Raw genomic sequence first — 18843 nt, 5'->3', positions numbered from 1 at the left:
AGGTAAGACACAGGCAATAAAACCAGCACCTTTGTTGTCAACTCCCGCATTCAAATAACCTTTTCACAAGCAGGTTATGATTGATTGTGTAGGTCCCTTCCCTAAACCTAAAAGGGGGAACCAGTATTTGCTAACCATAATGGGATGTATCTCCCAGATTTCTGGAGGCAATTCCATTATGGAGTGTTGAGGCACAAAAAAAAGAGGAGTTGGTAGCTTTCTTCACCTGATATGGGCTATCCAGGCAGATTCAGTCAGAAGTGTCTAATTTTACTTCTAGACTATTTAAGGAAGTCATGGATAGTTTAGGCATACAGCACTTTAACTGAAGTGCATACCATCCTGAATCCCAGGGAGCCTTGGAAATGTGGCATCAGACCCTGAAGTCCATGTCAAAAGCATACTGTCAGGATTACCCGAATGACTGGGATAAAGGTATCCCAGTCATACTTTTTACCATTAGAAATGCCCCAAACGAATATACCCAGTTTACTCCCTTTGAGTTAATATTCAGACATGAAGTGAGAGGACCTTCAAAACTAATTAAAGAAAAACTGATAGGACCAAAGTCAGAAATCTCACACTTGGATTATGTATCGGAAATGAGGGAGAGATTATGCCTGGTAGGTGAATTAGCTAAACAACAGCTGAAGAGGGCACAGTATGGAACGAAGCAGGTGGCAGATTAAAAATTCAAATTCAGACATTTTCCCATGGGAATGACGTATTCGTATTGTTACCAGTGGTAAAAGATCCCTTCAAAGCCAGGTTTAGTAGTCCCTATCAAATGCTGGATAGCAAAAAACTGTATTGGATAAGTCATGAGAATATATTGAAACCTTACTATAATGGACACAGGGAACTGGAGCAATACTGCTCTGGTGGGTGAGGAACCAAATTGACATGGCATGGATTTTTATGTACCTCAAAATAACAAAGTCCTTGAAGAATGGGATCGAAAAGGAAGCTGTCTCAGGAGAAAAGAACTCAGTTGAAAGGTATGTTGCAGCATACCCTCTCTTGGGTGGGGGCAGGAAATGCTGTTCCTATAAAACAACACTTAATCCTCTCGAAGGTGCACAGGTCCAGAAGGAAGTGATTGTGGTGCTCAACGAAGACATCATCGAACTGAGCCAGAGTGAATGGAGTTTGCTGATTTTGTGTTAGTGCCTAAACCTGACGGGACTCAACGATTGTGTGGACTACTGGAAGACAAACGCAGTAACTAAATCAGACTCCTATCCGATATCAAGGTTGGAGAACCGTACAGAAAAAGTTGGACAAACCATTTATATCATGAAGTTAGACTTACTACCTTACTTACTACCTAGCAGGTACCTTTATCAGATAAAGCAAAAGATGTTTCTGCATTTGCAACCCCTAATGGGTTACATCAATTCAAAGTGATGTCTTTTAGAATGAAGAACACACCAGTCACATTCCAAAGACGGGCGGCATGGTAGCACAGTGGTTAGCACTGCTGCCTCACAGCGCCAGAGACCCGGGTTCAATTCCCGACTCAGGCGACTGACTGTGTGGAGTTTGCACATTCTCCCCGTGTCTGCCTGGGTTTCCTCCGGGTGCTCCGGTTTCCTCCCACAGTCACAAAGATGTGTGGGTCAGGTGAATTGGCCATGCTAAATTGCCCGTAGTGTTAGGTTAAAGGGGTAAATGTAGGGGTATGGGTGGGTTGCGCTTCGGCGGGTCAGTGTGGACTTGTTGGGCCGAAGGGCCTGTTTCCACACTGTAAGTAATCTAATCTAATCTAAAAAGACACTCAAACTGAATTGTGGCAGGATTAACAAATTCAACCATATGTTGATGTGATCTTTAGCCATCCATAAAAAGATCATGTGGGACAGCTAGCAGCTCTTTGAATGATTATGAAAAGAAAAACTGGTAATAAATTTGAAAAAAAAACATTTTGTGAAGACAGAGGTGATATTATTGGGACAGGAGGACTCCAAGACAAAAGACATCGAGGAATTTTGACTACCATCCTCGAAGTGCTTGATTTTTGGGACTGAACAGATTCTACCACCAGTTCTTAATCAAATTTCAGCAATGTGGTGACACTGCTGATGGATTTACGAAAATTACACAATTTCGGTGGATACAACAATGCCAGGAAGCATTTGAGAATTTAAAAGCCGTATTAACTACCACACCAGTTTTAGCTAAACCAATATTTTTGAAGCCCTACAAACTTGCAATCAATGCAAGCGATATAGGGGTTCGAGCTGTATTGATGCAGGGTAATGATGATGGAATTGAACATCCAATTTACTACTTTGCAAAGAAACCCAATATCCCCCAGAGAACATATGCTATCAAAACAAAAGTGTTATTGAGTTTGGTACTGGCTGTACAACATTTTAATGTTTGTGACAACAATGCGTTAGAGACGGTTATGTAGACTGACCACAACCTTCTCATGCTTTTGGAAAAATTTGAAGACAAGAATATGCGACTACTTTGTTCAAGTCTCATGTCAAAGACTTTTAATTTACAAACTGTACGCTTTGTGGGTTGTAAGAATATGATTGCAGATATGTTATTATGATTTAAAAGCGTAGGTAAGATTGGACCTTTTGATTCCAAAATTATATATGCGCGCAGAATTAAAAAGATATAACTTAGATTAATGACATATATATTTCACAATGATATTAAGAATTAGAGAAAAAAATGAAGTCATCTTTTCATTATGATGGTTCATTTTTCTTGAGTGGGAGAGGTGTTTTGAAGTCGAATGATCACTTTAAAATAATGTGTGTTTTCTGAAGTTAGAAGAAATGAAAGTGAAGTGCAGGCTCAGCTGCCTGAATCGAATGGAATAGCTGGGAGACAGACAATTGCAAAATTGATACATGTATTAAATGGATACCTGAGGTTTGATTGTTGCTTTGACAACAATTCAAATTTAACCAATAACTTCAAATTATGCTCAGGATACTAAAACCCAAATAAGCTTGAATTTATTGTTTTGACATCAGACCAATGACACAGAACTATGCTGGGGGCGGGGGCGTTTGGGTAACACCAGGGCATTTTTAAAGTTGGTCAAAACAATTGCCACTGATCAGCTGAGCAACTGCCTTAGAGCTGAGGAGCTAACCACCCATCTTAACAGCTTGCTCTCAAAAGAAATTAGAAGACACTCTTAAAAATACCTTTTCCTATAAAACATACTCGCAGCAACAAAAAACCACAATGACCCAGGGAGATCAACAGACAGAAGCTTGAAGACAGCAGAGACGACCGATTTCTGTGACTCACAATTAACTGAGTAAGAGGAGGGGTGTTTGGTTTTAATGAGGCGTACGACCTCCACGTCGTAACAGTGAGGTTCTTTTAGCATGACGAGTGAAATACTCTCCTCTACTGCAATGACTGATGCACAGTAATCAACTAATTAGCCAACATTTCCTCTGCCATGTGATGCAAGCATGCAGCGACTGCAAGGTTCCACACATTGTGGCACTGACTTACATTTGTTGATTTACAGCTACTTCTGGGATATTATTTCTATCCGCTAATGAAGACCAATGCAAAATACCTATTCATCTGATATTAATTCCCTAAACTCATTTTCTGAAATATTAATATCCACTTTGATAACACTCTTCCTTTCTAAATATACATAGAAAATCAATTCATTACATTCTATTGCATTTTTATTTTTCCAGCTAGCATTCTTTCCTAATCTTTCTTTCCTTTATTAATCTTTGTTGGTTTTTATATTATATGCTTTTCTTAATAATCAATTTTGATACTATTTTGAACTTTTTTAGTTAACCATGGATGGTTGATACTTCTCTCTCTTTGGAGTGCATCTTTCTGTATTCTGAACTTCTTAAAATGTCTGCCACTATGGGCAGAGAAAGGAAATGACAGAGGATATGGCACTTCTGGCATGGAGGAGGATATGGGCCAGAAAATCAGTTCAGAATCACAAGTTGTAATCCAAAAATGTCTATGTTGCAAATCTTCAAATTTAGCCCTATACAAGAGACTGGGATGGAGTCAGTGGCAAAGGAACAAAGTTTGTGGCATGGCTAAGATAATTATTTTATTTCTCTACTAGAGTAAACTTCTGTCCATCTAATATTGGATGTTGACACAACAAACTAGAGACAGTGGAGATGGTGATGGCACGGTAAAGCTTGAGACCAGACTGCTCTTCCTGAATTTTCTAAGGGGCACCATGTAAATGTGAAACAGATTGAACTTGGGGCCTAAAAAAAAATCAGGAGCAGGAAGAGAAGTCATGCCAGAGTCTTGCTGGCTATAGCCACTTATACAGGAGCAAGACCACTCAGCTGGCCAAAGGAGGAGAGGCATTCCAGAATGGTATAGCCAGCGTATCAGCGTGAACAACAGCTCCACCAGAATAAACAGGGGTAATTTCATTAAACAAAGTCACAAAGGACTAAAGTGTCTTTGATCAGGGCTGCTATGATGCTTGGACAGCAGGCAGAAATGGAGGAGGTTCAAAACAGAATTCCAAGAGAAATGGAGACATTCTAAACACTTGACAGAAAAGAACGACAGTGTCTGCAAGGACAGAAGAGTCCAAATGTTTCTCTTTGGCAGATTTGACAGGGTAGCAGAGAAGCATGTCAAGGGAAGTAACCACCCAATTTTCCTTTTGTTAGTATTCAGCAATTTTTAAATAAATGGTCACAGGTGTCCAGTCTCAGACAAATAGAAAAAGAGGCTGAGGGGAGAAGACAGATAATCCCTCAATTCCATTTACAAAAGAAATGTCTGAAAACTCCCAATTGCAATCTCAAGATGATTTTAAAAATTCAATTTAAAAGTCAAGCATCTCAGTACTCACTTGAATAACAAAATTATAGTAAAAAAATGGTTCACCCCGTCTCCGGCTTCAAATCAACAGTACCTTTGTCTAATCTGGTCCAATTTTTCTGGGTCTGAGATGACAACTTGAACACCCAACTTCATTTTTGTCTTCTGCAGGCTGAAGTCCAAACATGCAATCTTTGCATTAATTATTCTTTTAGTCATTCCTAAGACCCAAAAGATTTCAAACTCAATGTAATTGACTCAAAAATCAAGCTAAATTATGTTCGTTAATACAAAATGTAGTTAACTCTGCCAAAACAATAATTGGAAACATCAGATCTTAAGTTTAAAAAGGTTCAAAAGTAAACAACATAACTTCAAGACTTTACATTTCCAGTTAAAATGCAGAATATGGATAAACTTCCTCTAGTCTTACGAGTGCCATATTGGTCTTCTGAGACACCAGATCAGGATTCAATGATGATTACTGTTACACAGTTTTTGCTATGGCAGTGGGCCAACCACTGGTTAAGAGTTCAGAGCTTGGCAATTATATCCATGAGTCTGCAGTTAATTTAGGCCAGCAATGCCCACAGACTGAACACACAAAGAAACATTTGGGCTGCTTGTATTTGTGCAACCAAATCACCAGTTACCTTCAGACTACAAGTCAGGATTATTCTATAAACAAGGAGACAATGTTGTTTCAATTTACTTACATTTATAATTCTGGGGCAGAAATGTGCTTTAGAGATGCACATTTCGGAGCAGATGTAAACCATTCCATTTACCTATCTGCTCTGCCATTCAATGATATCATTGCTGATCTGATACCCAACTCTACCTTCCTGTCTTTGCCCAATAACCTTTACTACATCACCTCAACACTTCTCTGTAGAAATTTCTTATATCAGTCTTAAATTTTCAATCCCTTATTCTGATATTATACCCTCTGATCCTAGACTGTTCCACGGGAGGAATCAACCTTTCTTTACCTATTCTGTCAAGTTCTTCAAGAATCTTGCATTTACCCATCAGGTCACCTCTCGTTCTTCGAAATTCCAAAGGTTACAGGCCCAACATACACAACCTCCTCATAAGACTAAGTTAAAAATCACAACACCAGGTCCAACTGGTTTAACTGGAAGCACACTAACTTTCAGAGCGTCGCTCCTTCATCAGGTGATAGTCCTCTCAAGACAGTATCTATGCAGAAGCAAGTTTCCCTCGATTGCCTTCCATGCCAGTATATTTTTCCTGAGATAAGAGCCCCAAAACTGTTCACAGTATTCCAGGTGTGGTTGACAAGTGTCTTGTACAGTTTTAGCAAAACCTCTCCACTTTAAAATCCACCTGTTTAAAATAAAAGTTCAACATTCCCTTTGTCATCACTATTACCTGATAAACTCTGACGCTCATATTTTATAATTCATGGAAGAGGGCTCCCAAATCCCTATATTATATATCCATCTGCAATTCATCTCCAAATATTTAGCTCCTCCATTCCTTCTGCCAAAGCACATAACCTGACATTTCCCTACATTATGCGCCATTTCCAAGCTTCTGCCCAATTAGGTCATCTACAATTGCTCTATAGACTCAATCTGTTCCAAAAGAGAAGGATCCCTCTGCAGTTACTTCATTTAATACCTAGCAATGCATGCTATCAAAGACAGAACTTACTGGTCTTTATCCTGATTAGTTTCCCCTCCTCCTTTTACGCCTCAAATAGTTAGTAATTTTTGAAATGCTATTATTAGCAGCATTTCCTCTAATTTTCTTAGCAGCTATGCAGGCCTCAGAGGTCCGTATGCAGCAGTGACTTCGGGAACTGGAAGGCAATGCCATGATGTGTGGAACCTTGCAGTGGCTGCATACTTGCACAGCATGGAAGAAATGTTGGCTAACTTGCTGATTCTTGTGCAGTCTTCACAGCAAAGGAAAGTATTTACTCAACACATCTGCCATTTCCTGGATCCCCGGTATTCTTTCTCCATGTCATTTTCCAAATAGTCAAAAAGCGTGGTGCTGGGGGGATCTAAGATGGCGGTGATCTGAGAAGTTCATACTGCAGAGCTTCGCATCGCAGCAGGAGCAGGACGGTCCTTTGACCCACCCAACCCACGTCATCAGGATTTCTTGGGGCGTTGGAAAGATTGTGGAGCCCCAAGAAACATTTAAAAATTGACTTACCTGTATTTTCAGCTGTCCAGAAATGCCTAAAAAGGGAGGAGGCGCATCTGAGGCCGGGCCTGCAGCAGCGTCGGAGCCGATTACTCTCCAGGACGTGGTGAGCCAGCTTTTGAAATCTTGCGAGATGTTGGGGAAACAGATTGAAGAGAAGCTGGCTCCAGTCTCTCTCATGCTGCAGAAGCATGAGCAGCAGCTGGGAGACCTGGAGAAGAGGACGGATGAGGTGGAGCACAGGGTCACAGTGATGGAAGCTGATGCCAGTTCATTCAAGGAAAAGATCCAAGCCCTGAAGACGCAGGTTCGTAATTTGCGTGACCAAGTGGATGATCTTGAAAACAGGAGCAGGAGAAAAAACATTCGGATCATCGGCCTACCTGAGGGTAGGGAAGGTGAGCGGCCTGCGGAATTTGTTGAAGATTGGCTTCCGAAATTCCTTGACTTGGAGATTGGCATGAGAGGATTGAAGATAGAGAGGGCTCACCGGGTCGTAACACAGAGGCCGGGTCTGGGTCAACGCCCTCGTCTTTCCTGGTGCGGGTTCCATCATTACTGGGATAAGGAGAGAGTCATGGAGGCTTCCAGACTCCAGGGGAAGGATCCAAAGGCCCTAATTTACGAGGGGTCTAAGATCATGTTTTTTCAGGACTTTTCAGCGGCGGTGATCCAGAAACGAAAATTGTATGATGGCGTCAAGAGAAGATTGAAGGAGCTTGGGAGTCAGTACTCAGAGATAACCGGCAGTGCTTCGGATCACCTTAGATGGATCCATGCATCTCATTGACACATCGGAGATGGCAAGAGACTTTGTGGACAAACTAACCTAATTTAAACAACTGTAGTATTTATAAATATTGTTGCTTGGGTATACGTTTATCATTCTGTAAAAGAAATGGAGGAAATCCGGTTCAAGCTTTGTTTTTCCCCTTTTTTTCCTCTATTGATAATAATTTGGTTCAAACTATGTCTGGCGGTGGTTAAGATGCACATTTTAAATTTTGTTAGGAGATACTAAGGGATGGGTGGGGTACTTAGTCCCTCTTTTTTTAAATAGTCCCCTACTCAGCGCTATTGGCGCTTTATATGTTGGTTTGTCTTCTGGTTTTTGTTTTTTTTATTTTTAATAATTTTGTATGTTTCTTAAATGTAGTGGTTTTAGTTTATGTAGTTTTTATATTTGGTGGACCGTGCAACACTAAGGCTCAGCAATTTGTGGTTTGGGTTCCTCCTCTCTGGAATTCAAATGTAATTGCAGAAGATTATGGCTAGTGACTTGATTAAATGGTGTACCTGGAATATCAAGGGAAGTCACTCACCAATTAAGAGGAAGAAGGTACTCTCGAGTCTTAGAAAGGAGAAAGTGGATAATGCTTTGTAACAGGAGACACATTTGGACGACAAGGAGCATCTGAAATTACAGCAGAATGGTTTTGACCGAGTTTATTTTTCATCATTTAATATAAGTAGGGGAATGGCTATATTGGTAAGGAAAAATTGCTCATTTAAATTGTTGGAATGTGTTAAAAACACATACAGGAGGTTTGTAATTCTTAAATCTTTGATAAATGGGGAAGAATATGGCATTTTAAATGTTTATTGTCCCCCAGTTCATCCGCTTAAATTCTAGGTAGATGCTTTTTCTAAACTGACAAGTCTCAAGTCTTGGCACATCATTATAGGGGGAGATTTTAACTGCCTCATGGACCCCACAGTAGACAGGTTGTCTAAAGATCCCTCGATACCCTCTACACAAACTAAACAGTTATTGGGTCTGTGTGAGGAATTAGGGTTGGTGGACGTCTGGAGGTGTGTCCACCCTACAGGTAGGGATTTCACGTTTTTCTCCAATCCACATAGATGTCACACGAGGATTCATTTTTTTTTGTGACCCCTGCGTTAACCCTGGATCTGGTGGCATCCTGTACGATTGGTATTATTGCCACCTCTGATCATGCTGCAGTGTACCTCATGGTTAAAATTAAGGATGTTACAGTGGATTCAGGTACTGGCGAATGGACAGCAAGGTTGTGGAGTATTTCTCTAGGGAATTTCAGGCATTCCTAGACATCAACATAGGCTCAGTTGATAGCTCATCTGTTCTCTGGGAAACTGCCAAAGCTTATGCCAGAGGGTTAGATATTTCATATTCCACAAGTAGGAAGCGGCAGAAGGGCAAGCAGCAACGTCTCCTTGAAGCACGTTTGAAGGCAGACGAGAAGGCCTATTTTCACAGACCCTCGTTGGTCAAACTACAGAGGATTACGGCACTGCGGTCTACACTAAATTCCATGCTCACGCAGAGGGAAAGAAGGAGCTGGCTTTTGCAAAGCAAAGGTTATACGAGCATTGTTACAAGCCAGGCAAATACTTAGCATACCTTTCTAGAAAGAGAAGTGCCCCACAAACCATAACAGTGATTAGGGAAGGGTCTGGGAACCTAACATGTGATTCTAAAAAGAATAATGTGGCGTTCCAGCGATTCTATTCTAAGTTATATCAGTCTGAGAATTGTGAGGAGGGGCAGGCCAAAATGGAATCCTTTTTTAGAGATCTGAAGTTCCCGGGTGTGACCCCCGAACAACAGTCCTTTCTCAATGCCCCATTATCAGAGCAACAAGTGCAGGAAGCTGTGATGCAGCTTCAAAGTGGAAAGGCACCCAGTCCTGATGGACTTCCCAATGAATTCTAGAAGGAATTTAAGTATACTGTCAGGCCCGATGCTGAATATGTTAATGATTCATACAGTCATGTTTGTCTCCCACCATCTCTGAGGCAGGCCAATATTTCACTTATCCTTAAAAGGGGAAGGATCCGGAAGACTGTGCTTCATACAGGCCCATCTTGCTCTTAAATGTGGACTTTAAGATCCTCCCTAAGGCTCTTGTGTTAAGGCTGGAGACTGTGTTACCCTCTATTATTAAAGAGGATCAGATGGGCTTCATAAAGGGTCGCAGATCCTCCAATAACATTAGAAGACTGCTTAACGTAATTCAGGTATGCCAATAGCAGACAATACAGGGATTGGTGATTTCTTTAGCTGCAGAGAAGGCATTTGATCGAGTTGAGTGGCCGTACCTTTTCTATACTCTAGACCGGTTTGGTCTGGGCAAAGTTTTCATAAGATGGATAAAGGTTCTCTCACTGCGGTCATTACCAACGTTGTTCGATCAAGCAATTTTAATATTTCTAGGGGCAGCTGGCAGGGCTGTCCCCTTTCACCATTACTTTTTACATTGGTGATTGAACCGTTGGCAGAGGCCATTCGTGGGGATCTCAATATATCAGCTCCAGAAGTGGGGTCAAAATTACATAAGATCTCGCTGTATGCAGATGATGTTCTAATTTTCTTGACAAATCTAGTAGTCTCATACAATGCCTAATACAATGCATTCACGCGTTTGGCGCTTTTTCAGGGTATAAGATTAATTTTGCTAAATCAGAGGCTATGCCTGTGGGTGGTCTTACAAAAGAGTTGGCTCTTGAGAGTGACTATAGATTCCCATTTAGGTGGTCACAGGGGGGTTTTGTGTATTTGGGCATATTCATTACTCCAGTTCTGGATTGGCTGTTCAAAGCCAATTTTACTCAATTATTTGAAAAAATTAAACAAAATCTCCAAAGATGGGAGGCACTTCCAGTCTCATGGTTGGGTCGGATAGCGCTTATTAAAAGATGAATATTCTCCCTCGTTTGCTATACCCTATACGGATGCTCCCCCTGATTTTCAATAAACAAACACTCAGGAGACTGAACAGTTGGTTCAGCTCCTTTATCTGGCACCGTAAACGGCCCCTCATTAAATTAGCCAAACTGCAGTTGCCTCACAGATTGGGGGGAACCTTCCAGACATTAAAAATGACCAATTAAGCTCGCTATTGACCTATGTAAGTGATTGGGTTTGTGGGGACCCTCTTTCAATATGGCTCGGTATCGAAGTCTCCCAGGCAAGGTGCCCCCTTACCAGTTTGCTGTTTTTGGACAAGGTGAGGACAGTTAGGGAATATTGCCAAAACCCAATAGTCATCAATACTGTTAAAGCATGGAGCGCAATTCGGCAGAGGGAAGGTAATATTGGCAAAACATCTTTGTTTATACCTTTAGTGGGTATGCCGAATTTTCAACCAGGTATGATAGATTCAGGATTTAAATGTTGGGCAGCTAGGGGTATATCTTGCATGGGTGACTTATTTGAGGGAGATGTAATGATGTCCTTTGATCAGTTAGTATGCAAGTACGAGTTACCTCATAGAGACCTCTTTCGTTTTTTTCAAGTTAGGGATTTTATTTTAAAAAAAAGACCGCACTTTTGACTGATCCCTACAAATCTGACATAGAAAGAAGGGTACTAAGGGCTAAGAGTACACTCTCTGTCAGTACTCTATATCACCAATTGGGGGGGCACCACCTCAGATGAATCTGATCGACTGCAAGATGTGGGAGAGAGAGCTGGGTGCTGAAGTTTCTTCAGAGGCATGGGAGGATATTTGGGAGAATGAAAGGAAGATATCAATTTGCAACAGGACCCATGCTTTACAGTTGAAGATTCTCCACAGTGTCCACTCAGCCTTTGACCTTTTGTCAAAATTTAAACCAGGAGTATCTTCAGCATGTCCCAAGTGCAAGGTCTGTATGGGTACTCTTTGGTTTTGTGACAGGCTTCAAACATGTTGGAGCGCTGTAATGGAGAGGGTTTTAGGTGTAGGGGTGGAGAAGGACCCTATTTCGCTCCTTTTGGGCCTGCCCACTGTATTTCCTGCAGACTCGCATAAGAAAAAACTTTTCTTACATTCTGTGCAAGGAAGAATATCTTGCTAGGTTGGATATCAGAAAACCCCCCAGGCCTGTTGGGTTGGCAGACGATTGTTATGGAGCATATTCCCCTGGATTTTCTCACAAATATCACAAAACTGAGAATTTTTACAAGACATGGCAACCCTTTTTGAAATACCTGGACACAGATTTATCCGCTACGCTAACAAGGGCTTTTATATAGCCATAACGATTGCGTTTCATGAGTCCAATATCCAGGGAGGAGGAACTGTGAATGTATGAGTGTTTTGTTTGGCTGGGCTGAGTTATTACTATTTATTTGTTTGTTGTTAGGTATTTATTTAGTTAAATAGCTAGTTTAGGTTTTTTTGAAATTTTATACTTCTCTATATATGTTTACACATTCATATAGGAGGGTGGGTTGGGTTTTTTTATTATTTGGGTTTAGTTTTGTACTATTTTTGTACGGTTTTGAATTGCATTGTTTTGTATTTGTTCTAATATTTAAAAATCTATTTTTTCTTAATAAAAAATATTATAAAAAGTAAAAAAAAGCGTGGTGCTGGAAAAACACAGGTCAGGCAACATTCTGCACCCACACTTCTCCCCTCACCTCTATTCAAGGCCACAAAGGATCCTTTCACATCAGATAGAGGTTTTCCTGCAATCCAAACACCTAATTTACTGTGCCTGTTGCTCTTGATGTGTTCTCCACTACATTGGGGAGACAGGATGCCAACTCATTGAACATTTCAGAGAACATCTCTGGGACACATGCACTATACTACTCCACCGCTGTGACTGACCACTTCAACACCCTTTCCCACTCCACTGACGACATGCAAGTCCTGGGTCACCTCCAACACCTGGAGGAAGGCAGCCTCATCTATCGCTTTGGGACTCTCCAACCACACGGTACCAATGTCAATTTCACCAGTTCCCTCATCTCCCCTCTCCCCCAACCTCATTCCAGATCCAACCACCCTCTTCAACTGTCCTAGCTGACCATCTTTCGTCTTACCTATCCACTCCAATCTATCACCATCACCCCCCACCTATTATCCACCGATCACATTCTCAGCTACCGTCCCGCCAGCCCCATCCCCTCCTATTTATCTCTCAGCTCCCACCAAACCCACATTCCTGATTCAGACTCATGCCCAAAACATTGACTCTCCTGCTCCTCGGATGTTGCCGTACCTTTTGGCTCTGATCCCCAGCATCTGCAGTCCTCATTTTCAAGGGGCTTCACATTCACTATGGCTTTGCTCTTTTTTCTTAAAAAGTGTAAAGAGACTTACTATCACTTGCAAGTTATCTTCAGTTTATGTTATCGATTATTTTGTTAATTTTTAAAAAACTTTCCAATCCTCTCATCACTAAGCTTTGCCACACGTTTTTCTTTCAATCTGATACTATCATGAACTTCTTGGTTAGCCACAGTTCGCTCATTCTTTTTCTCGAACCCTCATCCCTCACTAGAACATGTTTTTGCCATGAGTCATGAATTTTCTTAAAATGCTTTGTTCCCCAACAATCTTTGCTGCTGAACTCTATTCACCAGTCCACTTCAGTCAGCTCTTCCTTCATTCCTTTGTAATTATTCTTAATTAAGCTTAGTTGTATCTGAGCCAAGTTCCCCTCTCTCACACTGAATGCTAGATTCTATCATCTTATTATCACGTTGCAAAGGGGATCTTTCATGCTGACATCATTTATTAAACCTGCCTCATTACACATTCAGATCCAAAACAGCCCAGTCTCCGGTTGGATCCACAACTCACTCTAGGAAACGGTCCTAAATATTATGACTTCTGCCAATCTGACTATCCCTGTGATTAATGTACTGTGTTTGTTACATGTCCACATTATCTCTTGATGTATTCTCTGTTCCACCACATAGCCAAAGGGCCCATAAACTTCTTATGGTTTCTTCCTCCTCCTATATATGGGTTTGGAGGGATATGGGCTGGGTACTGGCAGGTGGGACTAGATTGGGTTGGGATATAGGCTAAGTTTGTACAAATTATCTCTTCCTATCGTACTTATTCCATGCCATATCAACGTTACCCCACCATCCTTTCCTTTCAAAGAGACGAAACTCTGAATATTTAGTTCCCAACTTTGAAATACAGTTCAATGAATATATAATATATTCAGCATTATTTACATTAAGGCTTTCAGAAAAGCAGTAAGCCAAAAAAATTTAGTATCATGGGAAATTAAACCTGTGACCAGCTATTTCGAAGACAACATGGGCGCAAATTTAAACTTGAACTACAAATCGTTCCACTTGCCTTGGCTTGTTTAGAAATGCCTTTTCACAACCTCACTTGAAAAAAATTCAGCTACATTGATCGATTTTTCTTTGGGGTGATCCCTATCTTTGAGGGGATGTATTTTTTAATTTCTCACCCCTGACTACAGCTTCTATCTAAATGCTACATCTTTCCTTTCCTAGATCCTCTGATTAACAAAAAAAAATTCAACTTCAACTGAAAACACCAAAACCTGAACCATACAACTTTTTCCGTCAAAGAAAAGCACAACACAGAAACAGGCCCTTTGGCCTACTAAAACAGTGCTGACAAATGATGCCTTTCTGAAGTTGCGCCTATGCTGTCCCTCTACTGCCTGTCTATTCATGTACCTGCCAAGTTGCCCTTAAATGCTGCAACTGTATCTACCTCAATCTCCTCTATCAGTGCATTCAAGGCATTTACTATCCTGAAAGAAGAAAAAACTTGCCTCTGACATCTCATTTAATCTTGCCCCTCCCCCCCAGCTTCTCCCTTAAAGGTATGTGTCCTAGTAATTGGCATTTCTATCCTGGGAGAAAGAAGTTTTATCTCGTCTATTCCTGCCACTCAATTTTGTAAACCTCACAGATTAATTACCCTTTGACTTTCAAGTAAAAACAAACCAAGTTTTTTCAATCTCTCCTCATATCCAATAGCCTTCAAATCAGGCAACCTTCTGGTAAATTCTTTCTGCACCTCTGCCAAAGCATCCACAACCTACAAGTGGAATGGTGACCAGAACTGTGCACAATATTCCAAATGTGACTTGCCAATTTTTATACTTTTAACTCTAATTCCTTGTTCAAGTGCTTTCCTGCTGTTTTCTTTGAGGACTAGATACTCTAGACGTTTCTAAAAACCTTCCCAAGTCTCCTTTTTCTACTTGACTTAAGCTCTCAAATTCAGGTTCCTGAATCTTGCCATTTTAATTATTTACTTTCAGAAAAACATGCTGATCCTTACTTCTAATCAACTGCCCATTAAAAGATTCCCACATGAGATATGGATTATCCTCAGCCACACTCAATCTACATTCCCCAGTACCTGTGCAGTATTGTTACAGTTAGCCTTTCCCAAATTCAATACTTCCACCTGACAATTAGTTATTTTGCCTAGAGTGCAGGAGGTTGAGGAGTGACTTGATAAAGGTTTATAAAATGAGGGGGATAGTTAAGGTGAATAGCCAAGGTATTTTCCCTAGGATAGGGGAGTATAAAAATAGTGGGTACAGCCCCTTTTGAGAGGGGGGAAAAACTTAAAAAGGGATCAGAGGGCAACTGTTTCCACGCCGAGGGTTCTACCCGTGTGGAATGAGATGCCAAAGTGGTAAAGGAGGGTACAGTTACAACATTTAAATGACATCAGGACAGATACATGGATTGGGAAAGATCATAGGGATACGGGCAAAATGAAGGCAAATGGATTATTTTAGTTTCCAAAACTGGGTCGGATGAGTTGGGCCGAAGGTTGAAACTTAGAATTATGGCCATTGTTCTAGAATGTGGCCAATGCTCCTCCACTGAAACTTTGATCACCTGGCCATGCTCATTCCCAAAAGAACAGGTCTAGTATGGTCCCTTCCCTTGTTGGACTACTTACACGGTATTTAAAAAAACCTATACACAGGTAACAAATAGTCTCTTGACCCCACCCATCCAAACCACTGGGACTAAACGAGTCCCAGTCAATTTAGGGACAGTTCAGATCACCCACCTAACACCTATTTTCACATTTTCTGGGATGGGTGCAGTAAAATCCCAAACTAATTGTACCAAACATATTTTTGTGCTCTACGCAATCTCTAAATTCATTTGTTTTACTTGTCATACTCATTGTATTAAAGCAAATACACCTCAGACCACCAGTCCTGCCATCTTCCTCTTAGTCTCCGACTGCTCCTTGGTCATTTTACTTGACCTAATGGTCTAGTTCCCAGCCCCGTTACACTAATTTAAATCCTCTCAAGTGGCACTAACAAACCTCCCTGCCAGGACTATAGCGTGCCCCTCCAATTCAGATGCAACCTGTCCTTGTACAGGTTCCACATCTCTGGAAGACATCCTAAAGCCCCACAAACCTGAACCCCACCTCTCCAGCCATTTACTTAACTGTATTATATTATTTGGATTCTCTTCAATCCTATGTACCAAAGCTATCTCATGTCCTCTTTTTGCCTTACTGATTTCCCCAAGTATACTGCTATTTCCTTTACACATCTAAGGATTCACTTGATCTCTGCTGTCTATACTGACATATGCTTCCTTCCTTTTCTTGACCAAAACTTCATTCTCTAGATATCCAGTATCCCTACACCTACCACTTGCTTTTCACCTTAACAAGAATATCCTATCTCATTTTTGAAGGCTTCCCATTTTCCAGCCATCCCTTTACCTGCAAACCTCTGCCCTCAATCAATTTTTGAATACAAATCTTTCGTAATACAGTCAAAAGTAATACAGTAAATTAATCTAATCTAAAAAATTATCTTGTACACACTTAAATTCCTCTCCATCTAAACCCTTACACTATGGCAGTCCCAGTCTCTGTTTGCAAAGTTAAAATTCCCACTATAACCACCCTATTATTCTCATTAATAACAGATCTCCTTACAAATTTGTTTCTCAACTTTCTGTTGACTATTGAGATTGTCGTATAGGCTCCCCAATAAGGTAATTATCCCTTTATTTCTCAGTTCCATCCAAATAAATTCCCTGGACGTATTCCCAGGAATGTCCTCCCCAAGTACAGCCGTATTATTACCCCAATCAAAAACGCCACTCTTCTTGCTCTCTTGCCCTCCTTTCTATCCTGACTGTAGCAATTGTATTCTGGAACATTAAGCTGCCAGTTCTGTCCATCCCTGATGTATGTCTCTGTGACTGGTGTAATATCCCAGTTCCTAACCATGCCCTGAGTTCACCTGCCTTCCCTTTAGGCCCCTTGCATTGAAATAAATGCAGTTTAATTTCAGTCCAACGTTCTTCTCTGCCTTGCTCCTGCCTGCCCTGAACGTCTGACTTGCTCCTTTCCCCAGCTGTACTAGTCTCAGACCGATCTCTTTCCTCATTATCCCACTGGGTTCCACCCTCCCACCTTACTAGTTAAATCCTCCAGAGCAGCTCTAGCAAATCTTCCTGCTATCACAAATTGATCGCTTGGAACACATATCCCCCATTACATTACTGTACCAAAAGCTTGGCAGTTCGTACTACATTCCCAACAGCCCATCACCCCCTATGTTTTCCAAAACACCATACTTGTTTGAAGTGGGGACAGCCACAGGAGACTCCCGCATTACCTGCCTCCCTCTCCTACCTTTCCTGGAGGCAACCCACTGACTGCATTGATAGCTTTTCTCCCTTCCTATAACTGCCATCCATCACCTCTTACCGCCTGTAAATGATTAATTGCTTCTAACTGCCATTCCAACCGATTGATGTGATCACATAGCATTCACAACCAAACAGTTACTGCAGACAATCAGTAACATGGAAACTCTTCCTAATCCCCAGCATTCAACAGGAAGAGCACATCATAGAATCCCTACAGTGTGGAAACAGGCCATGTTTGGCCAACACTTCTACACTGATCCTTCCAAGAGTAACCCATCCAGACCTATTCCCCTAACCATATTACTCCGCATTTCCCCTGACTAATGCACCCTAACCACATTCTCTTGAATATGATGATCAATTTAGCGCGGCCAATTCACCTAACCTGCACATCTCTGAACTGTGGGAGGAAACCAGAGCATGCAGAGAAAACCCACAGACGTAGGGAGAATCTGCCAACTCCACACAGTCGTCCAAGGCTGGAATCAAACCTAAGTCCCTGGCATGGAGAGACAGCAGTGCTAACCGCGGAGCCACTATATCACCCTCAAGGCCTACTCTACTAAAGGCTATCTTTGCACCTTAGTCTGCAAGCCAGAAAATAGCAGTCTTACTACTCTAAAACACTGCTCCAGGCTAACTTAGTTTGTATGTTTTAAATTTTTAAATTTTAATTTAGAGACAGATCTCAAAACATAGAATCAAAAAAGAATCTCACTATGATAGGTCTACAAAGAAAAAACAATAAGGTAATACTTAAAACAATCCACTTTGCTGCTCTCCTGTGCTGTGAGCTCTCCAGCACAGGTTCCTCCAAGATCAGCTGTGAATTTCAGATTGGACATTGTCTAAGAAAAATGAACATAGATACTTCAACTCAAACAGCGACAGCAGTAGCTGTGCAGATTTACTATGTCTTCTCCCGCCATTCCAAATCTAATCAATTGCAGACAATAATCCTTATCAACTCATCACTAAACTTTTTCTGTATCTTTCTCTCATGCTATATTCCTAGTAAACTACAACTAGGTAAGTATTTTCTCTTCCCAGACACTACATACTCACTGTCTCTAGGCCTGATTCCCGATCAACCAAACCTATGCCACTTTTTGAATCATAGTATCACCTCCAGAAATCCACCTCTAAATTCAGCTCCATACTGAACTGGTGGTAAACTGTGGCAACCTTCTGTGTTACTGCCACTGCTTGGATTACTTAGTTCATCCAATCTCTTGAATTCACATGAATTCACATGAATTCCTGTAGGCTATTCATGTGAATTTGTACTGAACTCTTCGTCCAAAGGCAACACATCCTTTCTGTAGCAGTGCTCAGAAGTACGTACACTATCCCAAGTGTGATCTATAACAAGGGATGTGTGTACACCTTTTTATACCTTGAGCAGAACTTCCTCACCTTGATACTTGAGCTCTCTAGTCTAA

At 41.1% G+C, this 18843-nt stretch overlaps 1 protein-coding gene across 1 annotated transcript in view; it reads right to left on the bottom strand.

Annotated features, from left to right (window-relative positions):
* tcp1 (t-complex 1) overlaps positions 1-18843 on the bottom strand; it is a 60622-nt gene that overhangs the window by 28470 nt on the left and 13309 nt on the right. The window contains exon 7 of the mRNA XM_043696178.1: positions 4907-5033. Coding sequence (XP_043552113.1) covers positions 4907-5033 — 127 coding nt within the window. The remainder of the gene's footprint in view (positions 1-4906; positions 5034-18843) is intronic.

The sequence above is a fragment of the Chiloscyllium plagiosum genome, chromosome 9 (genome assembly GCF_004010195.1).
Source record: "Chiloscyllium plagiosum isolate BGI_BamShark_2017 chromosome 9, ASM401019v2, whole genome shotgun sequence".
Classification (NCBI taxonomy): domain Eukaryota; kingdom Metazoa; phylum Chordata; class Chondrichthyes; order Orectolobiformes; family Hemiscylliidae; genus Chiloscyllium; species Chiloscyllium plagiosum.
This window is presented reverse-complemented; position numbering and strand designations above follow the sequence as displayed.